The sequence below is a fragment of the Ceratosolen solmsi genome, unplaced genomic scaffold, assembly GCF_000503995.2.
Source record: "Ceratosolen solmsi marchali unplaced genomic scaffold, CerSol_1.0 scaffold8, whole genome shotgun sequence".
Taxonomy (NCBI): domain Eukaryota; kingdom Metazoa; phylum Arthropoda; class Insecta; order Hymenoptera; family Agaonidae; genus Ceratosolen; species Ceratosolen solmsi.
In genome coordinates, this window is record NW_011948439.1 from 315,565 (window position 1) to 339,803 (window position 24,239).

Sequence of the window (24,239 nt, forward strand, 5' to 3'; positions counted from 1 at the left end):
CAGTAAACTTCCGCGCGTATTTATTATCCCGACTTTTAAGAAGACTTGTGCTACCTTCTTATTTATCATCGCAGTTAATACGCGTATAAAGAAATATATTGAGCATAAAAAAAGTACGAACGAACCATCAACGGCCACTCGCCTGCATTTATGGAAAGCGAAAATAAGCGTGCATAAACTTTTCCAGTTGGTGGGTATAATTCTGTAGATTAGAATGTTCGTTTAAAGATTTATTTCAATCCGATATCCCTGCCCTCCTTCTCTCATTTATTACGTGATTTTCTATCAAAAGTTCAAATAATAAGCTAATCACTTGCTCTTTTCATTATCTATTTTATTGTACAAGCATTATAATAGTAAAGTCAAAAATTATTCATCTGTTAATATTTTGATTTTAAATATATATATATATATATATATATATATATATTTATTTATTTATATTTATATATATTCATAGAATTGTTGCATATGTATTTGTTTTAATTTATTTATATATATCACGTGAAATGGATTTATTTAAATTAGTTGATAAAAAAACGTGCAAATATTTAAGTACATATTTTATTTTAAGTCTTATACTATAAAATTCATGAATGTACACTTTTTTTGAAAAAAGTGTAAATGCATATGTATGTAACGGTGTATGCCGAAATAAATGATGACTCTTAGCATGCTTAGTATCAATGCTAAAATATAAGAAATAATTATATTCAAAGCAGTTTTATAGTTTAAAACTAGACACTCGATAGCTTTTAAACCAATAAAATCATCATATTTGTTTCTGATAAAGTACTGATCGTTTATGCAATAATAGAAATATTTAAGATAAAATTATTCATAATAATTTAAGTAATTCTTAAAAGTCTAGAAAATTTATTAAAAATAATAGAAAAATATTGAAGAAATATTTTCACTATACATTAACTCTAATTTTTTTTAACATTGAATAAAATGGACAATAAGATACAGAATAAATTTTGACGAAGAAAAAATCCACTTTGAATAAATCAGCCTTTTGTCTATGATCGAACGATTTAAATATACTTGTATAAGAGGTTTACGCTCAAAATAATTTATCAGTAAAAATCGTAGGATCAGTAAAATATTTCGATGAACATTAGCCGGATCTTTGTCTTACCTCGTTGGAGGTCGACTCGTCCAACTGGTTGACAATATTCTGCTCGATGACGGAGTGTACAACGATTTGAGATTCCTCCTTCTTTGTCTCGTCACTTTTATACGTTTTGCTTGGTTGTATATCCAAATTGTTCTTATCCATAGATGGCTTTGTTTCGATGGCCGGAGAACTCGCGGATTTCGACTCCCGAGATCCCTCTAAAATGTATTATCACCTTATCTTATTCTTATACCTAATCTTATTATTTAGTCCTATGTTATATTTAAAAACCCATCCATCAGATATTTAATCTCTATTACCGCGTAGCCTTTCAAATAGTTGAAAAATATGTAATTCGTCGCGAAACGACTATTAAACTACCGTTATTATTAAATGAAAGTTAATGGTTTTCTAAAATGCACTGTTGGTTCTATTTATTCTTCGATTGAACTACTTTGACAACGTGTCTGTTGATCGATCCAAATGTCTAGATAATTTAGAAACGATTTTTTTTTTTAATATTTGTGAATATTTACATGTTGCACAATCGCAAATTAGACCTTAAGAGACTTTCTTAAGTCAGTAACTCGCTATTAGTAGTAATGGACGAGTCGAGTTAGGCAGAGTGGAGATTCGATTTTTGGCCCTGAGACGTAAAGTTCAGGAGAAAGCGGCGAAGTAAATGCTAGTAAACGTTCAACTGAGGCCACTGTATTATTCTTTATTAAATCTGCATATTATTGCACTAGCGTCAGGCTCGCAAAGAGTGTTTTTTTCTACAATCATATATTTATTCAATTTATCGTACAATGTAAGTCGTTGTAATCATTTATAAAATGAGTATTTATAAAATGAGAAATTAAATTATACCGACTGTATAAGTATACATGTTTTTTTTAAGGCGATCAAGAACTTTGATAATGTATCGATACGTATATCTTTCAATTTTTTATTTATTGTAGATATTTTCTTTGTTTTGCAAACAAATTATTTTTCGGGTTCTTTTTTAGACGCCAACAATTCAATAACGATTATACCCTTATTATTTTTCAAGAATCACTTACATATAAGTAAGATTTAACATTAGTATTTCCACAATTATGATTTCTATATAATTAAAAGCATAATATTTAATATGAGATCGAGGAAAGGCAAATGTTTTAGTTAGCCGTTGCAAATAAAAATATATTTTAAATACAAGTTTGTTCTTGTAAGCATAAATAATATTATTTTATCCAAAGTAAAACATATATACAAACTTTTAATCTCGTTAATTCAAAAAAAAAAGAAAAAGTGACAACACCGTATTATGTGCCTACATCTAAATTGTATAGGTTAGAGGATGCGCGTGTAATAATTAATCAAAATGTTTTTTTAATATTTAATATTAAAATGCATTTAGATAGATTATAATCGGCACCTACTTTGAAATTAAGTATGCTACCTTTTAGAAACAAATTTTTATTAGCATTTTTATTGTGCCATACAAATATATATATATATATATATATATATATATATAATGCCACGACTTGAATAACAATTTATGTAAAACCTAATAAAATTAAATAAAGTGGGTAACCATTGTCTTCAGTTTATTGTCAAAAATTAAAAAAAAGCAAAACGATAAAAATATAAAATAATCTGTCGCAATTTTAGCCCTTTCATGAAATATTAAGTACAAAGTACAAATAGAAATTAGTCTTTTATATACTAGCTTTATAATAATAACAATAATCCATCTTTTAAAATATTTTTTTCTAAATCTACCCAAATATGTTCAAAGAATTTTGTATTGATAAATATTGATTATTAAATAATGTAAAGGATAATATGAAAGGTTAATATAATAATTATAAAAGTCTCCATTCCTTCCAGAGCTTTAAATCAGAAAACGACACGTAAACTCTGTAAGTGTTAAATTATATCAAATTAATATGAAATTACAGAGTGCATAGTGAAACTGTGTGCAATTAATATCATCAGTTCCATATAAAAACGATTTAAAAATAGCATTTTAACTCAATAAGTAAATAAAGATTATTATAAAATAAGTTTAACAAGTTCAATCTATTATGGCACATGTAAAAAAAGTGATGAAAATTGAAGTGAAGCATAATGTACGTAAAGCACACGTAATACATGAAATACGCTACCAAGTTGACGACTTACCTACTCTATCATTATTGCCGACTTTAATTCATGCTTACCCCCCCCCCCCCGCGGTCTCTTTTTCTCTCACTCTCACTCTCTGCAAATAGATATTTACATGTAGGTGTAAAAGTAAATAGCCCATAAAAATTTCAAATAATTGCTAAAAATACATGTATTAATTCATTAGTTGCAATACTTATTTAGAATTTCTATGTATAATTTTATATCCATTTCAATTTAATCATTGAGATACAAATATTGGATTGCATATTAGAGGTTTGATGGGACAAATTTTTATTCAGGAGTATTCAAATGAATGAATTCGGGAAACGATAATTGAGAATTCAATAGCATATTTTGTAACGCTAAATAGAATCTGATCTGTAAGTATTGTGAATATTCGTTCAATGATTAAGAAATATTTCTACATTGTAGACGAAACATCGTGTTAGACAAGCCAAATAAATTCCCTAGTCAAAATTACCTCTCACTTATAATTAGCAGAGTCAGATGGCTTAAATTTGAAATATTCTTCAGATTATGATGACCGTGGATAAGCTTACCTGGCGGGGCACTTTGCGGACTAAAAACCATCACCGTATTCGCGATGGTGGTGGTGAAGTCGAGAAAACCATAAACAGTTTGGGTTATGTAGTCATTTTTCTCGGAAGGCTCGTTCAACGCCTTGGAAAGTTCTAACCCCTGTGACGTCTCGTTTGCGTAGATTTGGGCCGTGCAGCTTACCACTAAAATAAAAAATGCAATTAATACTGTTGTCCCTTTACGATATTAGATACAGTAGATACTTGGAAACACGAATGAGGAAAAAGTTTCCCAATTAGACGCAACTAACGTGCGTTCTCCGCCCGACAATGGACTTTAATGTTCAATCGCCTGCCTCTCAACGTTCAGCATTTTAATGGTATATTTTGAGCAGCTAGGTGACCTATACCTTATCTATAAATTCACAACACCTTTTCCTTTCGGCCCGTATTACGTGATATAATAAACGCAGATATTATATTTGTGCGCGTTGCAGACTGTATTTAAATATCGCTGAGATTAATATGGTGTGACCTTGCAACCGAGCATTATGACGCTTCGCGATGACCCGCAAATTATGATTTAAGAGCAGAAAAAATGTATAGTGAACACGAAAAACTGTAACGACACTTACCAAGGGCAAGGATAACAAATTGAGCGGGAAGCCTGAACGTCATGCTGCTACTGCTGCTACTACTGCTACTGTTACTCTTTCTCTTGTACATCACACGAATAGCATTGTATGGTGCCTCTAAATTTTACGTATCTGTAAATATCAATAGGTTATTAATGAATTATTAATGAATAACTAATGAATTATTAATGAATTATTAATGAATTGTCAGTTAGATAGAGACGAGCCACGAGAAAATTTTTCAGACAAACCATCTACTGATATATGATTTGCAGCTTGTATAATCTAATCATTGAAAATCGCTGAGTGTCAATTTAGGCTTTGAGTATTTGGTAAATTATGTAAAATTCAATATTCATTTATCTGAGAAAATAAGCACTGTTGATGTGTGAATTGATTAAAGCTTATAATGAATTATATTGTATATATTAGGAAGCGGAAAATTGTAATTATTAGGTTTATTCGAGAATTGAATAATAAAGTAAAACATTTAATGGGTAGTGAGTTGAATGATAGCAAAAATGGGTAGTCGGTTGACATTTATTCATACGTTAATGAAGGGTTGTTATGGTTAAAATTGTTATCTATTACAAGCCTACAAAGTGATTTATGCATTATATCTTAGAAAAGAAAAAAAAATAATGCTCGCGAATACAAGGTTCGTTAAATAGACTTTAGTATTAATTGTCGACGGGTCAATGTAAGTGAAGAACAGCAAAACTATTTCACAGAAGAATCTACCTTAATCATTTAACATGTAACATTGCGCAATAGTAGGTGCTTAGAAAGTATAAATCTCAATGTAATAAACAAGACTTTTATAATTAACGATCATATGACTACACCAATTAAAAATATGTTATCAAAATTGATGAGGTTACTACCGTCATGTTTGTATACTTCGGTACCAATTTTCAAATTTTTACTATGATAAGCTTTTACTCATAAAGAAAGAAAATTTATTCGTTTTATATTATGGAAAAAATTATTTCACTAAAAGATTGAAGGTATTACGTATATAAGATCGAATAATTTTACCAACTGCTTATACATCATTATGCTCTAACAACACGTGTATGGATGAAAATTGCAAGAGATGCATGAAGACAATACAATTGCACTTCGAAATCTATGGACTTCGTATTTTTTAGATTTCTTTGTACTTAGTACAAAATTACAATTTAGTATGTTATTTAAATAAATGCATATATATACTGAATATTCTAATACAGAAGTGATTTTATAGTTTATAAATATTTTATAAATATTTATAAATATATAAATAAATAAATAAATAAAAAACAATCTAATATGTTGCGCGTCTAATTTTCTAAGTTTGTTTATAAAAAAAAATTAACATAATGTGCTTATATTCTTTTATTTTTCATTAAACGTAAATTTAATTTTAATAAGACTTTTTTTTGATAAGTACATATCTTGTATTTTTCATTGTAAAATTTATAAATATGCTCGACGACTTTTATATATTCATTTAGAAAAAAAGATAAAGCACATAATTTTATGAGCTTTGTTGATTTTAAAGTTATCTCGAAAAATATCTTTATAATTAATTTATATAATTGATGTTGATTTTAAATAATATTGTCGATGTTATTCTGAATTTGAGCAAAATTAATAGAAAATTCTGACATTATAATATGTAGTTTATATTATAAACACACAATTGATTTCAACTTTGGGTTATGCATATGCAAATTCATTTTCTAAGGAAGTCGTTGAACGTAGTTGAAACATTCATTAAAAACGAAATTTAAATCATACATTTCTATCAATATTATTACTACAAAAAGTAAATAAAATAATTTTATTTTCATAAATGATGCATCTATTTTTAATAAGATCATAATTTTATATATTGAATTTTTTTCTTATTTGAAAATATGTTGAATTATATGTTGAAAATTACAGGAGGATTGATAATCGGAGGGAAATGCCACATAAAACACTGTATTACTACAGTAAAAATAGCTTTCTATAAGAATTATTTTTTTTATTAAAATTATGCATGTGCAGAACAATATAAATTTATATATTTTGAATGAAAAGTGTTGGAACAAATGTATTACAATCAAATAGAATAACATTTATACATTGTTTAATAATCAGTCACAAATTTAATAATAATAATAATAATAATAATAATGAATAACTACAATGTTATTGTTACATGATCTAATTGATAATAAGCAGCTAAATATTCTATTATTTCTTAATTTTTATCAACTATTTATAAAATTACTCTTCAAATAATGACATACAGATAATGAGAATTGCCCTAGTTTATTATAGAATTTTCTTTTCTAAAATGAAACGAGAATGCTTATGAGCTAATAAGTAAATCCGACCCACACACCAAAGCTCGAATACGCTATTATTCGTTAATATTTGTTACAAATAAATGCCTATAGTATGGAAATGTACATTGGGCATAATAAATTTGCCAAAAACTTGCTGCAATGGAAGCTAACTTTTCTTTCAAAACGAAAAAACAAATGTACAATTGTCAATTTCTAGTTACTTTGCAATGAAATTAATTGCATAAAAACTAAAACAATAATGTTATATGTTTTCATAACAAAAGTTGTTTATCCCACACGTATCGTTGTAATTTTTCTTCGATAAGTCCACAACTACTTCGAAGATTCAATTAATGTAAAAAATTAATCTGATTTAACAATTATTAGATACTTTTATGGTGACAAAAATGACCGATTTAGTTAGACTCGTATGCTCGATTAAATTTTTATTTTCAATATAAAATATTTATTGTTTTGCTATATTATGGTTTAAAGCTGTACACGAACTTTGATACTTCCTCGGAAAAATCGATAAAGTTAATGAAAATATTTCTACTAGAGAGTTCATCAAATCAATAATAGTCTTTGAAATATGTCGATATCTAAATTGAGATTAGTCTTGCTCTTAAATTAAAATTTCATTAATATCACTATTATGAGATTTCAATGGCTTAATGACAATAGTACTTCTGTATAATTTTTTTTTTTTTAAATTTACACGAGTTTAAATTCTTTTAAAAATAAAGTGACTTATAAAGAATTCCATTCATAAGCGAATCATTGTAATTCGTTGTCGAAAAATCCAAACTTACGCAGAGAATAACCTAGGTAAAGCGAGTTCGTTCTCGCTTCTTCGCTCCTTTCACTCTCATTTGACCGGCGCGCTATGCTTTTCCGACCTCGCATCCACGGAAAATTCGCGTTCGATCATTTTCCTTTCGCTGAGATAGCTGTACCAAAATGAGTCACACATATGAAGAAGACTCAGCTCTCGTTTCTCAAGTCCGCACTAGCTTGGCGAATGACGATCAAGCTCGACAGATACAAAAAGGAAAAGAGCGAAAAAGAGAGGGGCAGATGAAGGAAGAAAGAAATAATGAGAAAGATTTTGAAAAAGAAGAAGAAGGATGGTGACAGTACAATAACTTTTGAGCACAAAAGTGCATTGCGTATGAAGTGGGGGGCATATAAAAATGCAGCAGAATACATTAAAATCGGTCACTCGCCCGAATATTGGAAATATTCTCATCGCTGACTCGAAAGCGCGTCTGTGTATAAGTATTTATTTCTTCAATATTTTGAATAAGAGTTTTCAATAAGAGTGCAAGTCCCCGAGTACTTCAAACTTGTAAAAACTGTCTCACATTCATCGGGACGTTAGAGTACCGCATTTTATTAAGCAGCGGTACTTTCATAGAAAATCCTAGATATAGATTGAAATTTCGATTGGTGACATACGAGAAAAGAAAGCGAAATCACCATTTCTTGGATATACGTGACATTTGGAAAGTACGAAAAACTGTGTGAGATACTTAATCGCAAATAAAAAGAGCAATTTATTATAATTAACCTATTCAACGTTAATGTTAATATAATTACTGATTAAATAAAAGTGTAATTTGATTAGTAACATTATAAATAACGTACGAGGCTATCGTTTAAAATTTTTTAAAATTTCAGATACTATCAGATGGTAATTCGCAGTAATTAGAAAAATTCAATAGCTTTTACAAAGTAGTGGATTACGTAAAGTTATAGTAGTTATTTTAAAGGGAATTCATCAAATTTGCCTCAATAGAGCACTGATCGAAAAATACAAAATACTTATACTCATTGCTTTAGATTTTCTTGAAATGCTTACAAGACTAAGGGTGTTCAAATTAATCAGGCAAATGATTGCATAAAATTTTTCCAAATTCCATTACCCTCTAATCCCGTATCCACCGGGGACATTAAGATCAAGGATTGCTAAACTAGATATTATTTTATTTAATTAAATAATATTTGAAAATAGAATTGTCGGCCTAAAATTGACAAATCATTATTTCATTACATTACAGCCATTATAAAGAATAACTTATTTATTGTAATATTTATGAAAACTATTTTTATTATCAACATTTTAACTGTTTATGTATGCTGAAGAATTTTATTATTATATACTAATGTCGTTATTGTTATTGTCTCTGTTGTTATTATTTAATCGTGAGATTTCAACGATTTCAAAAAAGATTAATAAAGATTTTAGCTGAAAAACAAAATTATCTATACGTAATACATAATATTTAAATAATAGTATTTAATAGGCTCTATTAATAACTAAAAATTATCAAGGAAAGACACCATTTTTATTCATAGTCCATAGAATTTTGAATAATTTCGAACGATGTAAGCTTATGAGATAAGATCGGTTCATCTTAGCATTGGAAATTATGTTTCATTCCACATAATTCAAAGTGAAACTTGAAATAAGGAAAGGCCGAATTACGGATGAAATAGAGAATCCCGTTGATACTAGGCTTATTGTAAAATATAATAACAATGTGCAGTCAGAATGTGAAACGAGTTTTTTTTCTGTCTCTTTTCTAACGAATAACTCAGCGATTACACAACCAGTGCTTAACATAAATGTAAATTTACGTTCTTTATTGCCGTGGGTTACACGCAAGTTTACGCAATAGTGAATTACGTATGTGAAATCATAACGTACGTCGCTTTTTCCAAAAAAACATAACTCGCCTTCACCGTTGTTCACGTGAATCTCAAGACCATACCAATTGTTCCCTGTTTTCACGAATCGCGTTAGCCATTCTTGTCCAGAAAAATTGATAGTTTTCCTTCGTCAACGATGCTTCGAGGAGCACATGTAATCGTATGGGACAAACGCTACAGATACTTGGACTATCAATGCTTAAATTCCATGGAGCTAGTAAGAAACATTTGAGTTTGAGGATGCATCTTTATTTTCCGAGCTTCATTTTACTCTAAGCAGAAACTTGGTGGCAGGAAATCGCAAAAGCAACCAGTGACTTCACTATTAACTCTCTTTATTTCGATCTATTTATAGTAGACGCGTGTAAGGTAATCCCTCGTGACTTTCTCGTCACTAATCTCTTATTATTATGGCTTAAGCATGCTCTTTGTACAATAATACATCCCTTGTTCCATTGGTTTTATCAAATACCAAAGACAGAACAAACAAAGCGCGTTCGGCAATGCATATTTATGAAAGCATAAATACTTTCTTTCATATCTTTCGCATTGAAAGGGTAAGCGTAAATTTTTCAGATTTCAAACCAAATGTAAGAACCATAAGCACTGTCGATGAATATGAAAGGAACATTGAACATCGAACATTTTGCATCTGAAGATTATTATACAATAAGAATAGTGAAGCTTAAATTTCAATAAAGAATATCGAGTTTTAGAAGAATATTTGGCATTAATGAATAATCAATTAAATGTGCAATTGACTGCATTCGAAATAAATATTTGAAACGGACATGCTGAGATTGAAGAAAAAAAATGAATTTTCGTTTATGGCTTGTGTGCCCTAAAGACGAAGGGAACCGAAGGAGTGACACGTATAATTGAACTAAAATTAAAATACAAGGAAGCACCATCTACTATTTTTTCCATATATACGGATTTCGTCCATCTCATTATATTGCAATGCCTGTTACTAATTAAGGCGAATTATTACACATATATAAAGGATGGGACTAAAGATTCGTGAGAAAAAATATGAGTTTCGATAATTAGCAAGTTGTTCCATCATTATATACTGGGTTTGCTGATAAAAATCAAGCTGATTAAATTTTTGGTGCCAGTCGGCGAAGGGTAGGGCACGTGAGTTTAGTCGCGTGCACGTCTCGCCTTGAGTCACTTTCGCGACGCGTTCCACAATAATTGCAGACTTATCGAGGGAACAGGACCGCGCACGTTTTCTCATTATACGGCTCGATTGCGCACTACACATGTATGTACAAGCGAGCTTGAGCCAGTGGCAATACAAGACACTTTCCCCTACGTCGATCCAGCAACTTGGCATTGGCGTTGCCAATGGTAGTGGAGGGAATGTTTCATGCCACTCTATATCGAAATTGTCGAAATTGTCGAAATTGTCGAAATTGTCAATCATGTCAAAATTGCAGTGTTCAACGTTCGTTCGCGCTATTATTACAATAGTCCACTAATTTGACAATACTACTGCTATCCGAATACCTTGCGAAATATATAAAGAGTATTATTGGCGTTCAATCAACTCAAACAACTAAGTAGTGCACAATCATTAATGTTCCCGTGCAAATATTAATCAAAAACATTAATAATAAAATAATAGAATAATTATGAGATTTTCTTCATCGCCAACAAGCATTTATTTGCGTATCGGCCAAATTCCCTGATAGACTTTTAAATTCAAACGCATTCCGCCCCTATGGTAAATGATAAAAATGAGAGAAACCATATACATAATGTCGATCTGTAATTGCCGGAGATAATTTTCTTTACGCACGATTGCTTTAATGTCCAATGATTGTCCGTTTTGTAGTCACTGATTAATGGTGCAGCTATTCTACGTCTATTAATTATCCTCAGATTTAAACGTCGATATACACGTGTACTTTTTCTCTAAGAATTCATGGGGCTGGGGTAGGAGCTTCTGAAGTACGTTATTATACGTAGCCGTTAAGATGGTTGTTGAATAATCTAAGGGTGAGTAGGCATTATTATTACCGTCTCGTCCAATCCTTTCCATAAATTCTTAAACGCTAAACTCGGATCCTTGACCTCGTGGACACAACAAATCAATCGAAAGTCGTTGATCGAGAGACTGAGGACAGTTACGCACGAAATGAGACCGATCGTGAGAGTCACGCGTTTCATTGCGTCACGGAAGCCACGAGTTCACGCGGGCTAATTGTGTTTCAACAGCAGCGTCGCATACCGGCTGCCCGACAGCTCACTGTGGCGAATCTGCGATGGGAACTTTTCTTTTCATTACGTCGCTGTGACTGATTGCGTTGTATAAGGGTGCGTGTGTATTTATCTTCCTCGCACCTTGCCAAATCTCCGACAATCAGTTGCTTCCTTACCCGAACGCTTGTAATTAAAGTGGCGAATAGTTTTAAAACAATTATCAATGTAAAAAACTAAATCAATTTGTGACTTGTGTATTATAGAGAACATGAAAATGAAAGTTCGACGTTTATAAGTCCGTTAAAAATTAAAATACTTTTGTCGAATTAAAAGTGGGTTAGAAAAAAGAAGAAAAAAGTGGAACCTCCTCGACCAAACTCCGTATTCACTCTTATTATTGCTTGGGTTATAAATTTTTATTTATACTCGAAAAATGATCTAAATAACAATATATAAATAAATATAGATATAAATAAATTAAATAAATTGAAATCATTTTTATATCTTTGTAAAAATTCTATCGCACAATTCCATTATAACTCAACAATAATAATCTTATTTTATTATTCATATGTATACATATATATATATATATATATTTATTAATATATATATAGAGGCATGAGTAAGTGTTACAAAATCTATTACAAAATTTTAAAAATTAATATACCCACTTTTTTATCGATAGCGATATTTGTATTTAATTAATGTACTATATATACTACATCAAAACTAATCATTTACTTCAGCTCAAAGTTACATTAATAAAACAAAGTTCGAGAAAATACTCACGGTAAACATAAAGAATCGAAGAGTATGGAGATAAGTAACGTAAAACTAGAGACGAGTACTGTTAAAATATCGTTGGATAATTTCATAATGCCACATACTATGGTGTCCTTCTACTGATTTACCCAAGTTTGGCACACAGACCACTCGTTTTACGTCACAATTTTTGTTCATTACGAGGTATCCAACACTCTCATTACATTTTATATTAATAAATATCTGCTCGATGATCGGCGAACCTCCCATCGAAGCAATATTAATAAACGCAAATTAAGGTAGGTTGATTAAATAAATAGAGACAGGCGTGTGTAGAGCAACATATTTTGCGAGGAGTCGCGGTCTTACGTACAAGCGACACGGAACCGGGTTGCAAGGCAGTGAGCAACACTTTCACTCAAATTCCTCAATTGCTTATCACCGTGAATCTTTGGGAGATCGCGTCCGCTACAACGAGAATCTAATATTAGGAAGTTTCATTAATCTCGTTAGATAATTTTTCTGCAATATCACGCCCATATATGTTTTCATTCTTTTTAAAACAATTTAATAATGTAAGATGAGAAGTTAAAACGAAAACTAAGCATACATTATTGGAGGCACCAATAGTACGACGCTTAAGTCGAGCGTAATATTCCACGTTGATTAATATGCATAATAAATAATGTACGTATAAGCGATTTTATAATAAATATATTAGAATGTATTATTAGATTCACTCCAACGGTTCGTACCGCGCTTTCGCACTCAATTAAATAAGTTTCGCAAATAATATATGTACAATCATTCGAATTCACTAGAAATACAATTCACAAGGATTGACAGTGAGTGCGGGAGTGCTATGTTTTGTGTGTGTGTGTGTGTGTGTGTGCGCGCGCGCGCGCGCGCGTGTGTGTGTGAGTGTGTGTGTGTGAGAGAGAGAGAGAGAGAGAGAGAGAGAGAGACTCATATGTATCTTCAATCTTAAGAATCTAGATCTCGATATATATATATCAAAGAACCCTAATTTCATCCCCTATGAGCATCCGAAAATTCGAACACTTGGAAAGACAACATACTTAGTCATCCTTTCGAAATTATAGAATTATCACGACAGTGTCAAAACAGAGATAAATTAAGGCTCGAATAAGATAAAATTAAATGGAAAGGAAATGGAAAGGATCGAAGACTCACCCTGTATCCTCGTTTTAAATGTCGTCGTTGAACCGTGAAGGTGCAGCGGGGCACATTACTCGATCGGCCGCCTCGAAGTAACTGGAAATCGTCTAGGAGTTTGGGATCGTTCGCTCCCTCTGCTTCTCCGTCCCTCCCTCCCTCACTCACACACACCGCACACCACACACACACACACGCACGCACACGAGCACAAAATTCTCCTCTCTCTTTCTTTTACTTGCTCGTTCGCAGCTTCTTTAATACGTTCAATGGCTTTCACTTTGCGCGCTGGCATCGCTACTAAGACTCGATTCTCGTTCAACTAAGAAATTCGCGATAGTAGTATCACGGAATCATTCGAATAATTTTTAAGGGTTGAGCTCCTTGAAAGATGAGCGATAATTGTTTAATGATAATGCATCTCGTAATACGACATAGAAATGTCACTGGTCATCTTTTGCATTTTACTTATCATTTGATTCGATTTAGAGTTCGATTTTAATTTTTACAATCAAATTCGATTCAAAGCAATATTGGTTACAATTTTAACTCACAGACTATGCAACTACACGAAAAACTGACCTGTGTAAAAGATTTTTTAATCTGTTTTTTATCTTTCGTACCAAACGATGAGGTTTCTTTCCGAAAAATTAATGATGATCATTTGATCAATTAAAATTGCAGAAAAGATTAATAGCATATTTTTAATATAATGGAGTTTCCGAATTATGAATTAAATATTCGTTTTAGATTTAAAGAGAACTAAAAACTCATATGTAAATAAGATAATCAAGTTAAAGATATAAAAATTTAAAATAAGATATATTAATAATATTTCATATGTATGTAATTCTATATGTAAATTTGCATAGATTAAAAATTATCGTATATCAATATGATAACATTTTTCTTTAATATTGGGAATATGTTTAGCTACTGATATTTTTATAGGATTTTTATTATTAACGTATAATTTATAATCATATGTTTTTACAGAGAAGTAAATTTGAATATAAATAAATAGTGACAATAATTAGTAATGTTTTATAAGAGTATAAATGGCATGAATTTGTCATAATGTAAAAATCAAAAAATTTTATTTTAACAATATCGTACCACCGTAGAAAAATTAATTATGACCTCACAATGTGAATAACATTTTTTCGATTCTTTTTGAGAAATACAATATGATAATTTGCGAGGTAGATCTAAAATAATAGAAAAATTTAATTTATATTAATTGAAATAGCAATCTTTCAAAAGTGTATAATTGACAAGATAAATCACTTATATTAATAGTTAAGTCTTCTTAAAAATCTAGATAGCAGTTATAAAGCTTAAAAATGAGTCGGAAACTTATGATATAAATGTGTATTATTGTAATTTAGAAATATAAAGCCTTTTCTCATCATCATTAATACACGATCGTAAATTATAAATTTTATTTATAATATTATAGTTTAGATAATTAATGAGATTCCAGTGAGACACCTCCTTGGACTCAAACTTTTTTTATTCAAGGAAGATTTTATTCGTAAAAACATTTTTAAACAGTACTTGTAAATATTTCTATCAAATGAATACTTAATATAACACTATCGATTACGTAACTCAACTATCGCAAGGTAACAATATCAATCAATGAGTAATTTTATCTGAATAATAATTATATACAACAAGGGCTTAAACGTCAAAATCGACCAGAGCTTATATTTAGAATTATAAATATAAATATTTAGATAAAATTACATTCTATATAATCATTAATTTCTTAACAATAGATTTCAAATAATTCATAAAATATTCATTGTCACGTTTAAATATGTCATATATTAATTGCATTAATATATATATATATATATATATATATATGTATGTATGTATAAACAATATGTATACTCATACATGCACCAATTTCAGGAAAAATCATATCTAATGTAATCTGCTCATTTAATAATATATATGAATATATTTCTTTATGCATATTTTTAATAAAGTTTTTACATGCTAAATATAAATTTTACTTAAAATTTTTGATAAATATTATTATATAATTATTAATTTGTGTTCACTCTCTAAGTTTTTGCTTACAAATGTCCATATGTATAAGATCTATAACAATTTCATAATTTGTAAAATTCAAATTATATAAAAAAAAATCTATAAATTATTTTCATCAATTACTTACGTATTTAAAATTATAATTTTATAATTTGAAAATTTTTTAATTTTTATTTATATTACAATTTTTCAGTTATTAATTAATTTTTTCTACTGTCATCTTTCAAATAAATATTATAAATCAAAGATTATAAATGAAATATTTTATTATATAATATCATAAAAAAAAATAATAGAATACAAATTTTTGGAAGAAGTTTATGTGTTTTGCTTTGTCGTTAAGAGATGTCAAAAAATTAATCTAAAACTTAAAATAGAAACTGAAACAAATAAAACACCACATTTGTGTTTAATATAACTTTTATTATATTGTTAAAATTAAATTTTAAAAATTTCTTTCATGTAAATTATTTTATGATATTGGCATATTGGACAGATAAAATTGTTAGACGAAAACTTTGAATAGTGAAAATCATGCAGTTTAGTCGTACAGTCAACATATGATTAGATTTTAAATTAGAAAATTTGCTAGTGTTAGCAAAACTTGTACTCAAATATAATGTTATTGATTGTTTGAAGTAATTATCATATTATTATTAATATGTATTCAATTAAGGATCCTAAAAATTTAGTGTTAACAACATTACATAACTTTTAAAGACTTTAAAAATTATTTATTTCTTTAATTAAACACTTAACATACTATGTAGTGGTGTTAATTATGAAAGTATATGTAATTAATCACTATTTTCTTCGTCTTATAAATATGAACTTCATCTTTTGTAGATATTTTAACACGTATACATTTCTAACTACTTTCCTTAGTCTAATTGATTGAAATGTATACAATATTAAATATTATAATTTATAATTAAGGACGAGTTTATACAAAAGTATGAATACTGTCTGAAATAACACATAATAGTTTAAAATACCAGTAATTATCTGTGTGCGAGGGTATCAATATATTAATAAGTTCTTATTAAAAAGATTGTACAGAATTTCACTGGAAATATATATTGATGTCAGAATAATATACGTATAAGATTATATTTAAAAAATTTATCTTATCTTATGATAAATTTTAATAATTTAATTTATTCACATACAAATCTATAATTACTTATAAATAATTTATTGCAATTGTTATGCTTAAGAATTGTGCAATGAAGAAAAATTTATCGATTATCATGTTTATCCAAATCATAAAATATATCAAATATTTAATGCTAAATAATACACCTAAAGATTTTCAGTAAATATTATTGTCATTTTAATTAAATTGTTTTGAAAACAAGGTTATTTAATTATATAATATCCATAAATGATTTTAAAGAGAACTTCTTATATTTTTATTATTAAATTATAAGTAATGTCTAGTTAAGTTTTTTTTTTTTTATTGAAATTAAAAGTAGAGTTGAGAAGAATTTTTAAAACGCTAAATTGTACGATTTTTTGTAATTTAAAAGCTATAAAAAATATAGAACTTTTCAAAATCAATATTTTTATTAACAACATGTAATAATTTATCCACAGTAATAAGTGGCTTTGAGTTAAATAATGTAAAGCATCAATTAATTTGAATTTACTATCTATAAAGATATTTTTTTGTGAATGACACCAAACTTTTTTCAATATTTCACGAGGAAAGTATATAAAGAAAATATCTAAAATTTTTTGTTGATTTACAAAGAACTATTCTATAATGTAATTATATTTCATGCAATAGTTTCTATGTGAATCGAACAGTTTTGTATAAGTTGTACATGACATAATTTGGTATTTGAACAGTAGTGTCATCATTAATTCTCTTATACGTTTAAATTACAGTGAAATTTCTAATCCAGAAGTAATTACATTGCCTTCTTTAACAATATATTTTTGTGAAAAAAATTATCTATAAATAATATTTATATGCTAATATTTACAAGACATTCCAATGGCTTAATAGATATTGGCTATTTAACATTAAATTCTTATAACTGAACGACGCATAATTAACGATTAAAGTTCAAGATTATATACAAAATGAAGTTTTACGTGGTTGTGAAATTTTGTGAATTTTGATTTTATTATAAGAAGTTGTCTTCAATTATTTATTTGTTTCAAGGCTGGCTAAAGCACAATTGACATAAAGTATAAATTATTGGAATATCACAAATTTTTAATCAAGAGATCTTGATGCTAAAACAGAAGAAATTGAACCAACGTTTAGGCGCGATTAAAAAATTACAATAAATTTACTGACATTGTTATTATCTAATTCCTAATATCATGAGTAGGTGAGATGATTCGATATTACAGCAGCTGACTATCGCTTATCAACGTATTATAAATCATGTATATATATATATATATATATATATATATATATATATGAAATTAGGTTATTTTGGTAGATGATAATAGAAATATAAAAAGTTCGAAAATACAGTCAGGTAAATTTATTTCAGGAGAAATCGAAAGATGGCGCGATACTACAGTCGCTTCTTCCCTGGCATGAAAACCAAAGGCGTTTAACCATCTTCCAATATATCTATATAAACCTAGCTTACGGTAAGCATACTCTTGCTTTATATTGTCATACGCATTGGAAGAATCAATTAGCTTCACTTTCTATCGCATATACCATATTTTAGTGATTGCAATGCGTATCTTGAAAACGCATTGTAAATAAAAGCTTAGTTAATTACGACACGACTTGCTTTTGTCCCGATTCCTCCTTTTTTTTCTTTTTTTTTGTTTTCTTTTTGTTTTTTGTATGTCCGATTAACAATGACAATGAGAAGAAAAGTATCGTTGAATTAGAGTTGTCCCAAGTCTTTTAGAACCTCCGACTTGTCGAGGTTGGGATGTTGTAAGGCTCATTATTAAAATCTACATATATCCAATACTAATGAACGGAATAAAAGATAATTATTGAAATTTTTTAAGTAAAAAAAAAAACAGTATTGAAGAAAAACAAAGAATATGAAAATTATAAGTAAATTGACATGTTTATTTGGTATATGGTGTTAAGTGCATTGTGTAGCAGAGTAATACAATATCTATTCAATATGTAGACGTTAATATTAATTTAATCAATTTCTTTGTATCGTTAAATAATGAGTCAAATTTTAATTTAACCAATTTACATTAGTGTTAAAATATCGGTATAATATAATTTTAACTTATCCGAAAGATAGGCGGATTTATAATTTCTGTAGGATTTGTAATTATCCACTAATAATATGCTGAATATCGTAATTCATCATGGATACGAAAACTACGAAATTCATTAAAAAATGTCAACGCAAACAAAAACGAGCGCAACACAGGCTCGTTAGAGATTTGAATATTGAATACTCCAAAGAGCCAACGCAAGTAAATAAATTTTATTACTGTTACATTTATTTTAAAAGTACTACTATTTTAGTCCCATAAATTATACTTAATAATACTATTTATTATTATTTTTTTAAGTATTTAGCTATTTGTAATGCTGGATTAGTAACTGGTCTTCAAAGAGAAGTTTTGGAACAATTTATAGAAAAAATAATACCAAATTTTCACGTAATAATGCCCCCTGGAAAATCATATTGTTTTATTGATTTCCTCTCGGTAGATTGTTCCAAGGAATTTTACGATAAGGTTCATGGTAATTTAAAAATACCCAAATACAATATACATTTTTATCTATTGTATATTAAAGGAGGTAATGTTTTTAAAAATGTTGATTTTATAGTTAATAGCGGTGTATAAAAATATTAAAATTATTAAATTACAGTTAATTACTTGGAGGACAAGATTGAAAATATATTACCACCTGGATCAAAGTTATGGATTGATTTTATAACTCCAGAACAAGAATCGATGTTAATAGAAAGTATTGATTGGGAAGAACAAGATGGTAAAATGTTTAAATTTTTTTAACGAATGATATATTGCTTTAATTAATTTCAATATCATTTACTTGCAATACAGGTAATACGGATTCAGAATTAAAGCACAGAACAGTCAAACACTTTGGTTACAAATTTCAATATGATAACAATTTAGTAGATATTAATTATCCTACAATACCAATACCAAAAAAATATGAATTCCTACAAAAACTATTTGAGCAGCATGGTTATGGATATTTTGTCTATGATCAAATTACTGTAAATAAATACTTACCTGGTCAAGGTATATTTTATAAATTTCATTTCTCTGTAAATATAGTTTTTTTTTTTATATTTTCCATATTTTACTTATACCCATTTTAATATTTTCAAGGAATACCATCTCATATAGATACTCACAGTGTATTTGAAGATCCTATATTATCCCTATCTCTTGGCTCACCATACATAATGGATTTTAAATACGGTGATAAAAAAATTGAACTTGACTTACCAGTGAGATCGTTGTTAGTATTAAGTGGCGAAGCTCGTTATGCTTGGAGCCATGGTATATGCCCTAGACATAATGATACTATAAAAACTAGTAATGGTTTTTCAACGCGTCCACGTGGTACCAGGATTTCTTTTACATTTCGAAAAATTCGTAAAGATAACTGTACGTGTATATTCAACCACAGCTGTGATAATAAAAGTATTTCAAAAATTACAAAAATTAATAATTCTATAGCTGCTAAACTTGAAAAATCTTACGTACACAAAGTAAGTTATATTTGTTGAACGTTACGTATTTAAAAGTAAGGAAAAATTCATTTTTTATAATTCTATTAGGTTTACGAAGAAATTTCAGATCATTTTAATGAAACAAGATATAAACAATGGCCAAATGTCACAAAATTTATTGAAAATATAGAAACTGGTAGTTTTTTACTCGATGTTGGTTGTGGTAATGGAAAATATCTGTTCGGACATTCAAATATTTTTAAAGTAAATTTGCCATTTATTAGTTAACTTATATGCCGTAATAATTAGTAAAAGATGAATATTTTTATTTTAGATAGGTTGTGATTATAGCAGAGGTCTTGCTCAAATATGTCAAAATAGAGGTTTTCAAATTGTATTAGCAGATAGTCTCAAACTTCCATATAAATCAAATTTATTGGATGTAGTTTTATGCATCGCAGTCATTCATCATTTTACAACTAGTGAAAGAAGAAAGCAAGCTATTTCTGAGATCGTACGAGTTTTAAGACTTGGTGGCCATGCACTTATTTATGTATGGGCCAAAGAACAAAACAAAAATTATGTAAAGTCCAAATATTTAAAATGTAGTACAAAAAGTAAAAAAGACAGAAAAATAAGTGAAGAGGTGCATTTTGATACAACAAAAATCAAGATGATATTGCCTATTCACGAAAATCGAACCGAATTTACTCATAGTGATATGCTTGTTCCATGGAAACATAAAAATGGAGAAAAAGTTCTGCGATTTTATCATGTTTTTGAAGAAGGAGAATTAGAACATTTGTGCTCATTTTTTCCCTCAATACGTATAAATGACGTTTATTATGATCAAGGAAATTGGTGTGTTGTACTAGAAAAATTATAGGACAAAACCGATAAAAAAAAAATACAAATTCCAAATAGAAATGATATTGATATAACTTTCTTTCAAATAAAAACGTGTAATAAATATATATATATACACCAATATAACAAATCGGTATATTTTTTGAAAAATTTATTTAATCCCTAAGAGTATACAAAACAAGCATTTTTTTTTTTTGAAACTAAAATATTTCCTAGAGTAACACAGAAATTTTTTTGTCATGAATGTTTTATTTTCAATATTTGTTTTTATTCATTATCACCATCAATGTATCTGCTTTTCAGTATCAGTACAATTCATTTTTAACCAGCTATATCGTTTAAAATTATGCACATCTGCAAATCAGTATTAAAATATTACAATTTTTTATTTTACATTATAAGTCCTCCAGCTCCCTTTAAAACAGATTTTTGTTAATTTTTGCCTTTTCACTCATCCTACTCCTTTTGTTCTTACACATTGTCGTATTATAATAGCAATCATACAGTCGTATTTTTCATGACATTGTATATGTGGGGGAGACGAAGAGCTTAATGCTGAAATTGGTGGCCAAGTGAAAATGAGAATATTCTCTTCGTTACGTAATTATTATTTTTCTTTTGTTTGTAATACATATCAGTCTAATTATAAAGAAGCAACACGCTTCTTGCATATTTTTTCTCACATATAATTATCATAATCATCATCCTGGCAATAAAATCTTGAAGTAATATAGAGCTTAGCAGCCCTTCACTGTCTTATATAGTTTGCTCTAATCGATGACGATTAGGTAATCTGTACATACTAAGACCTAGGAATGTTAACATTACAAGAAACCACAATAATTTATTATAATACAGCCTGCTGTACACCAGAATGATTTTCATGTAAGACGGTGTGATATATCATACTTAGCACACCAGCTCATCGCTTTTGTCCTCGAACGAAAAACGAATAATATATCGTGTTATTAGATTTTGAGAAAATATTTATAGAAGCTTGTCATTTTTTTTTTTTTTTTTTTTTTTAAAAAACCCTTTTTTTTTTAACAAAATGAATGTTTGTAAGAAGGGGATATAACGATGGTAAATGGCAGGGACCGATATCTTTCTATAAGAAAATGCATGTATATGTGTGTGTTTATGTGTGGGTATATATATATATATATATATATATACACACACACACATTCGTTGGTGTACAAATTTTAAATTAGAATTTCTATTATATTAAAAAATAATAAATTTTTTTTAATTTTCTTAGCCGAAATGAATGCCGCGCTATGTTCAAAAATTAAAAAAAGAAAGTTCAAATTAAATTACATTGATTACTTGTACTAATTCGTTTACAAAAAAATATGTAAATCGAGCGTACTATGTTGCGTTACAACGACTGATAAAACAGATTTCAGCACTATAATCCCCGTTCCAACGATAAACAGCATATTACAATCGAGAGGAGTGGAATAACAATGATTTATGATGCACGCACAACAGACACTCTTTTACTTCCTTCTTTCCGTTCTTTCGTCATCTCACATCTGTGCAATACATTAATAATGAATTATGTGCTATTCGGTCGTGGAGCAAAAATTTCGAAAAAATTTGCTTTGTTTTGATTTAAGAAAGCTGCCTTTGGCTTTCTTTCGCTCGTTACCCACTCGCTAATTAAATATTACGCTCAATCACGCGCGTCGCAGTCCTAGATAAGAGTATCATATAACTCGAGATCGCATTGAAACGTACGCGATTGAGATCGAATCGTACCATTAGTGGTTTTCATAACATCGATATAAATTACACAGGTACAGCGAGGTGCAGCATATCGGCACACTCTTCATTTAGAATCGCAAATAAAATAAAATAGAAAAAAGGTAAAGCCACCATCTCCCCACCTGCGCGATTCATTCAGCCGATCCGAGCATGAGAATTAATTAAAGAGTAAGAAATATAACTGTACAAAAATTGAGTAATTACAAAAACTGCTTTATTATCTTATTAATCGCATACTACGCTGGCACCGAATGAACTGAACTGATAACGTTCCGCGAGCATATCCTCTGGAGGTGGAACGCTCCGTCGATTAATATAATTGTCCTTTCCATCTTATTTATTATTTTTTTTATTTTTTTTTTATTTAATATTTATTAATAACTAAATCAAATGTTTTTATCTTTTTTTGCCGCTTTTTAACATAGAGTGGAGACAAAGTCAGCGATAATAAAGCCCCTGCGCCTTCCACCCCAAGATAGAAAAGTGGGCACCACTATCATTCTCGTTTCTCATTTTCCTTTCTCTATCCTATGCCACTTTACATGTTACTATCAATATGTTAAAATACAAATGTCACTCACACAATCTCCTCTCGCATATCACTCACACATACAATTTTCTTTTAAAATAATTATTATAATCGCGGTTTTTTTTTTAATTATTATTGTGAACAGTCGGGGGACTGGTGGTTAGTTATTTGTTCTCCTAGTGGTGTAAGTACGCTCACGCTAAGGTCAATGGTATGTACAGTAGGTGAGGTATGCATCGGGATCAAGGACACGGGGTGATAGATGAGATTTTTGACGTGCGTCCGCTATTTGTTACTCTCCTTGCTATTCGTCTTCTTCCTCCCATTCCTCCTCGCTTTTGGCCGCTGCGGGTGCGCCAACTCCGGGTCCATCCTTCATCTTCTTTTTATACGCAGTCATTTCCTGCAATAGGTCAAAATAATACGGCTTGAGTACTGATTTTATTATATTTTATTTTAGAGCACACAGTGTCATCCCGGCGCTGTTTACATCCATCCTCCGGAAACCCTGCGATACTTACTCTTTCGTATCGAGCTTTGTCCTTTTCAGCCATAGCCTCATATTTGCCTTTGAGTTCAGGACCAGCATCGGACCATCTTTTTCCGAGTTCCTTAGCAATGTCACCTACGCCGTATTCAGGGTTCAGCATCTTAACCTTACCACGCTCATCGTTGAAGAACCAGAAGAATGCCGCGCTGCAAACAAATATTGTAATTT

At 29.3% G+C, this 24,239-nt stretch overlaps 3 protein-coding genes across 3 annotated transcripts in view; 1 reads left to right on the forward strand and 2 right to left on the reverse strand.

The window, feature by feature from the left end:
* Positions 1-13,725, reverse strand: part of LOC105365513 (alpha-protein kinase 1) — a 21,917-nt gene extending 8,192 nt beyond the window's left edge. The window contains 4 exon segments of the mRNA XM_011503705.1: positions 1,142-1,338; positions 3,838-4,020; positions 4,452-4,583; positions 13,649-13,725. Coding sequence (XP_011502007.1) covers positions 1,142-1,338; positions 3,838-4,020; positions 4,452-4,542 — 471 coding nt within the window. The 5' untranslated portion in view covers positions 4,543-4,583; positions 13,649-13,725.
* Positions 13,726-18,682: 4,957 nt separating this feature from the next.
* On the forward strand, positions 18,683-21,312 carry LOC105365426 (alkylated DNA repair protein alkB homolog 8). The gene is made up of 7 exons (XM_011503580.1): positions 18,683-19,114; positions 19,214-19,445; positions 19,518-19,640; positions 19,715-19,918; positions 20,009-20,394; positions 20,464-20,619; positions 20,690-21,312. The coding sequence occupies exons 1-7, from the start codon at positions 19,004-19,006 to the stop codon at positions 21,239-21,241; spliced, it is 1,764 nt and encodes a 587-aa protein (XP_011501882.1). The 5' UTR covers positions 18,683-19,003; the 3' UTR covers positions 21,242-21,312.
* Positions 21,313-23,504: 2,192 nt separating this feature from the next.
* Positions 23,505-24,239, reverse strand: part of LOC105365427 (high mobility group protein DSP1-like) — an 8,548-nt gene continuing 7,813 nt past the window's right edge. The window contains exons 4-5 of the mRNA XM_011503581.1: positions 24,043-24,217; positions 23,505-23,924 (exon numbers count right to left, since the gene is read on the reverse strand). Coding sequence (XP_011501883.1) covers positions 23,826-23,924; positions 24,043-24,217 — 274 coding nt within the window. The 3' untranslated portion in view covers positions 23,505-23,825. The remainder of the gene's footprint in view (positions 23,925-24,042; positions 24,218-24,239) is intronic.

Excerpts from the sequence above, each read along its gene's own strand:
- LOC105365426 (XM_011503580.1), top strand. The coding sequence starts at position 19,004 with ATGGATACGAAAACTACGAAATTCATTAAAAAATGTCAACGCAAACAA. Across the intron at positions 19,115-19,213 it reads ACTCCAAAGAGCCAACGCAA|TATTTAGCTATTTGTAATGC; the intron begins GTAAATAAATTT and ends TATTTTTTTAAG. Across the intron at positions 19,446-19,517 it reads TCTATTGTATATTAAAGGAG|TTAATTACTTGGAGGACAAG; the intron begins GTAATGTTTTTA and ends ATTAAATTACAG.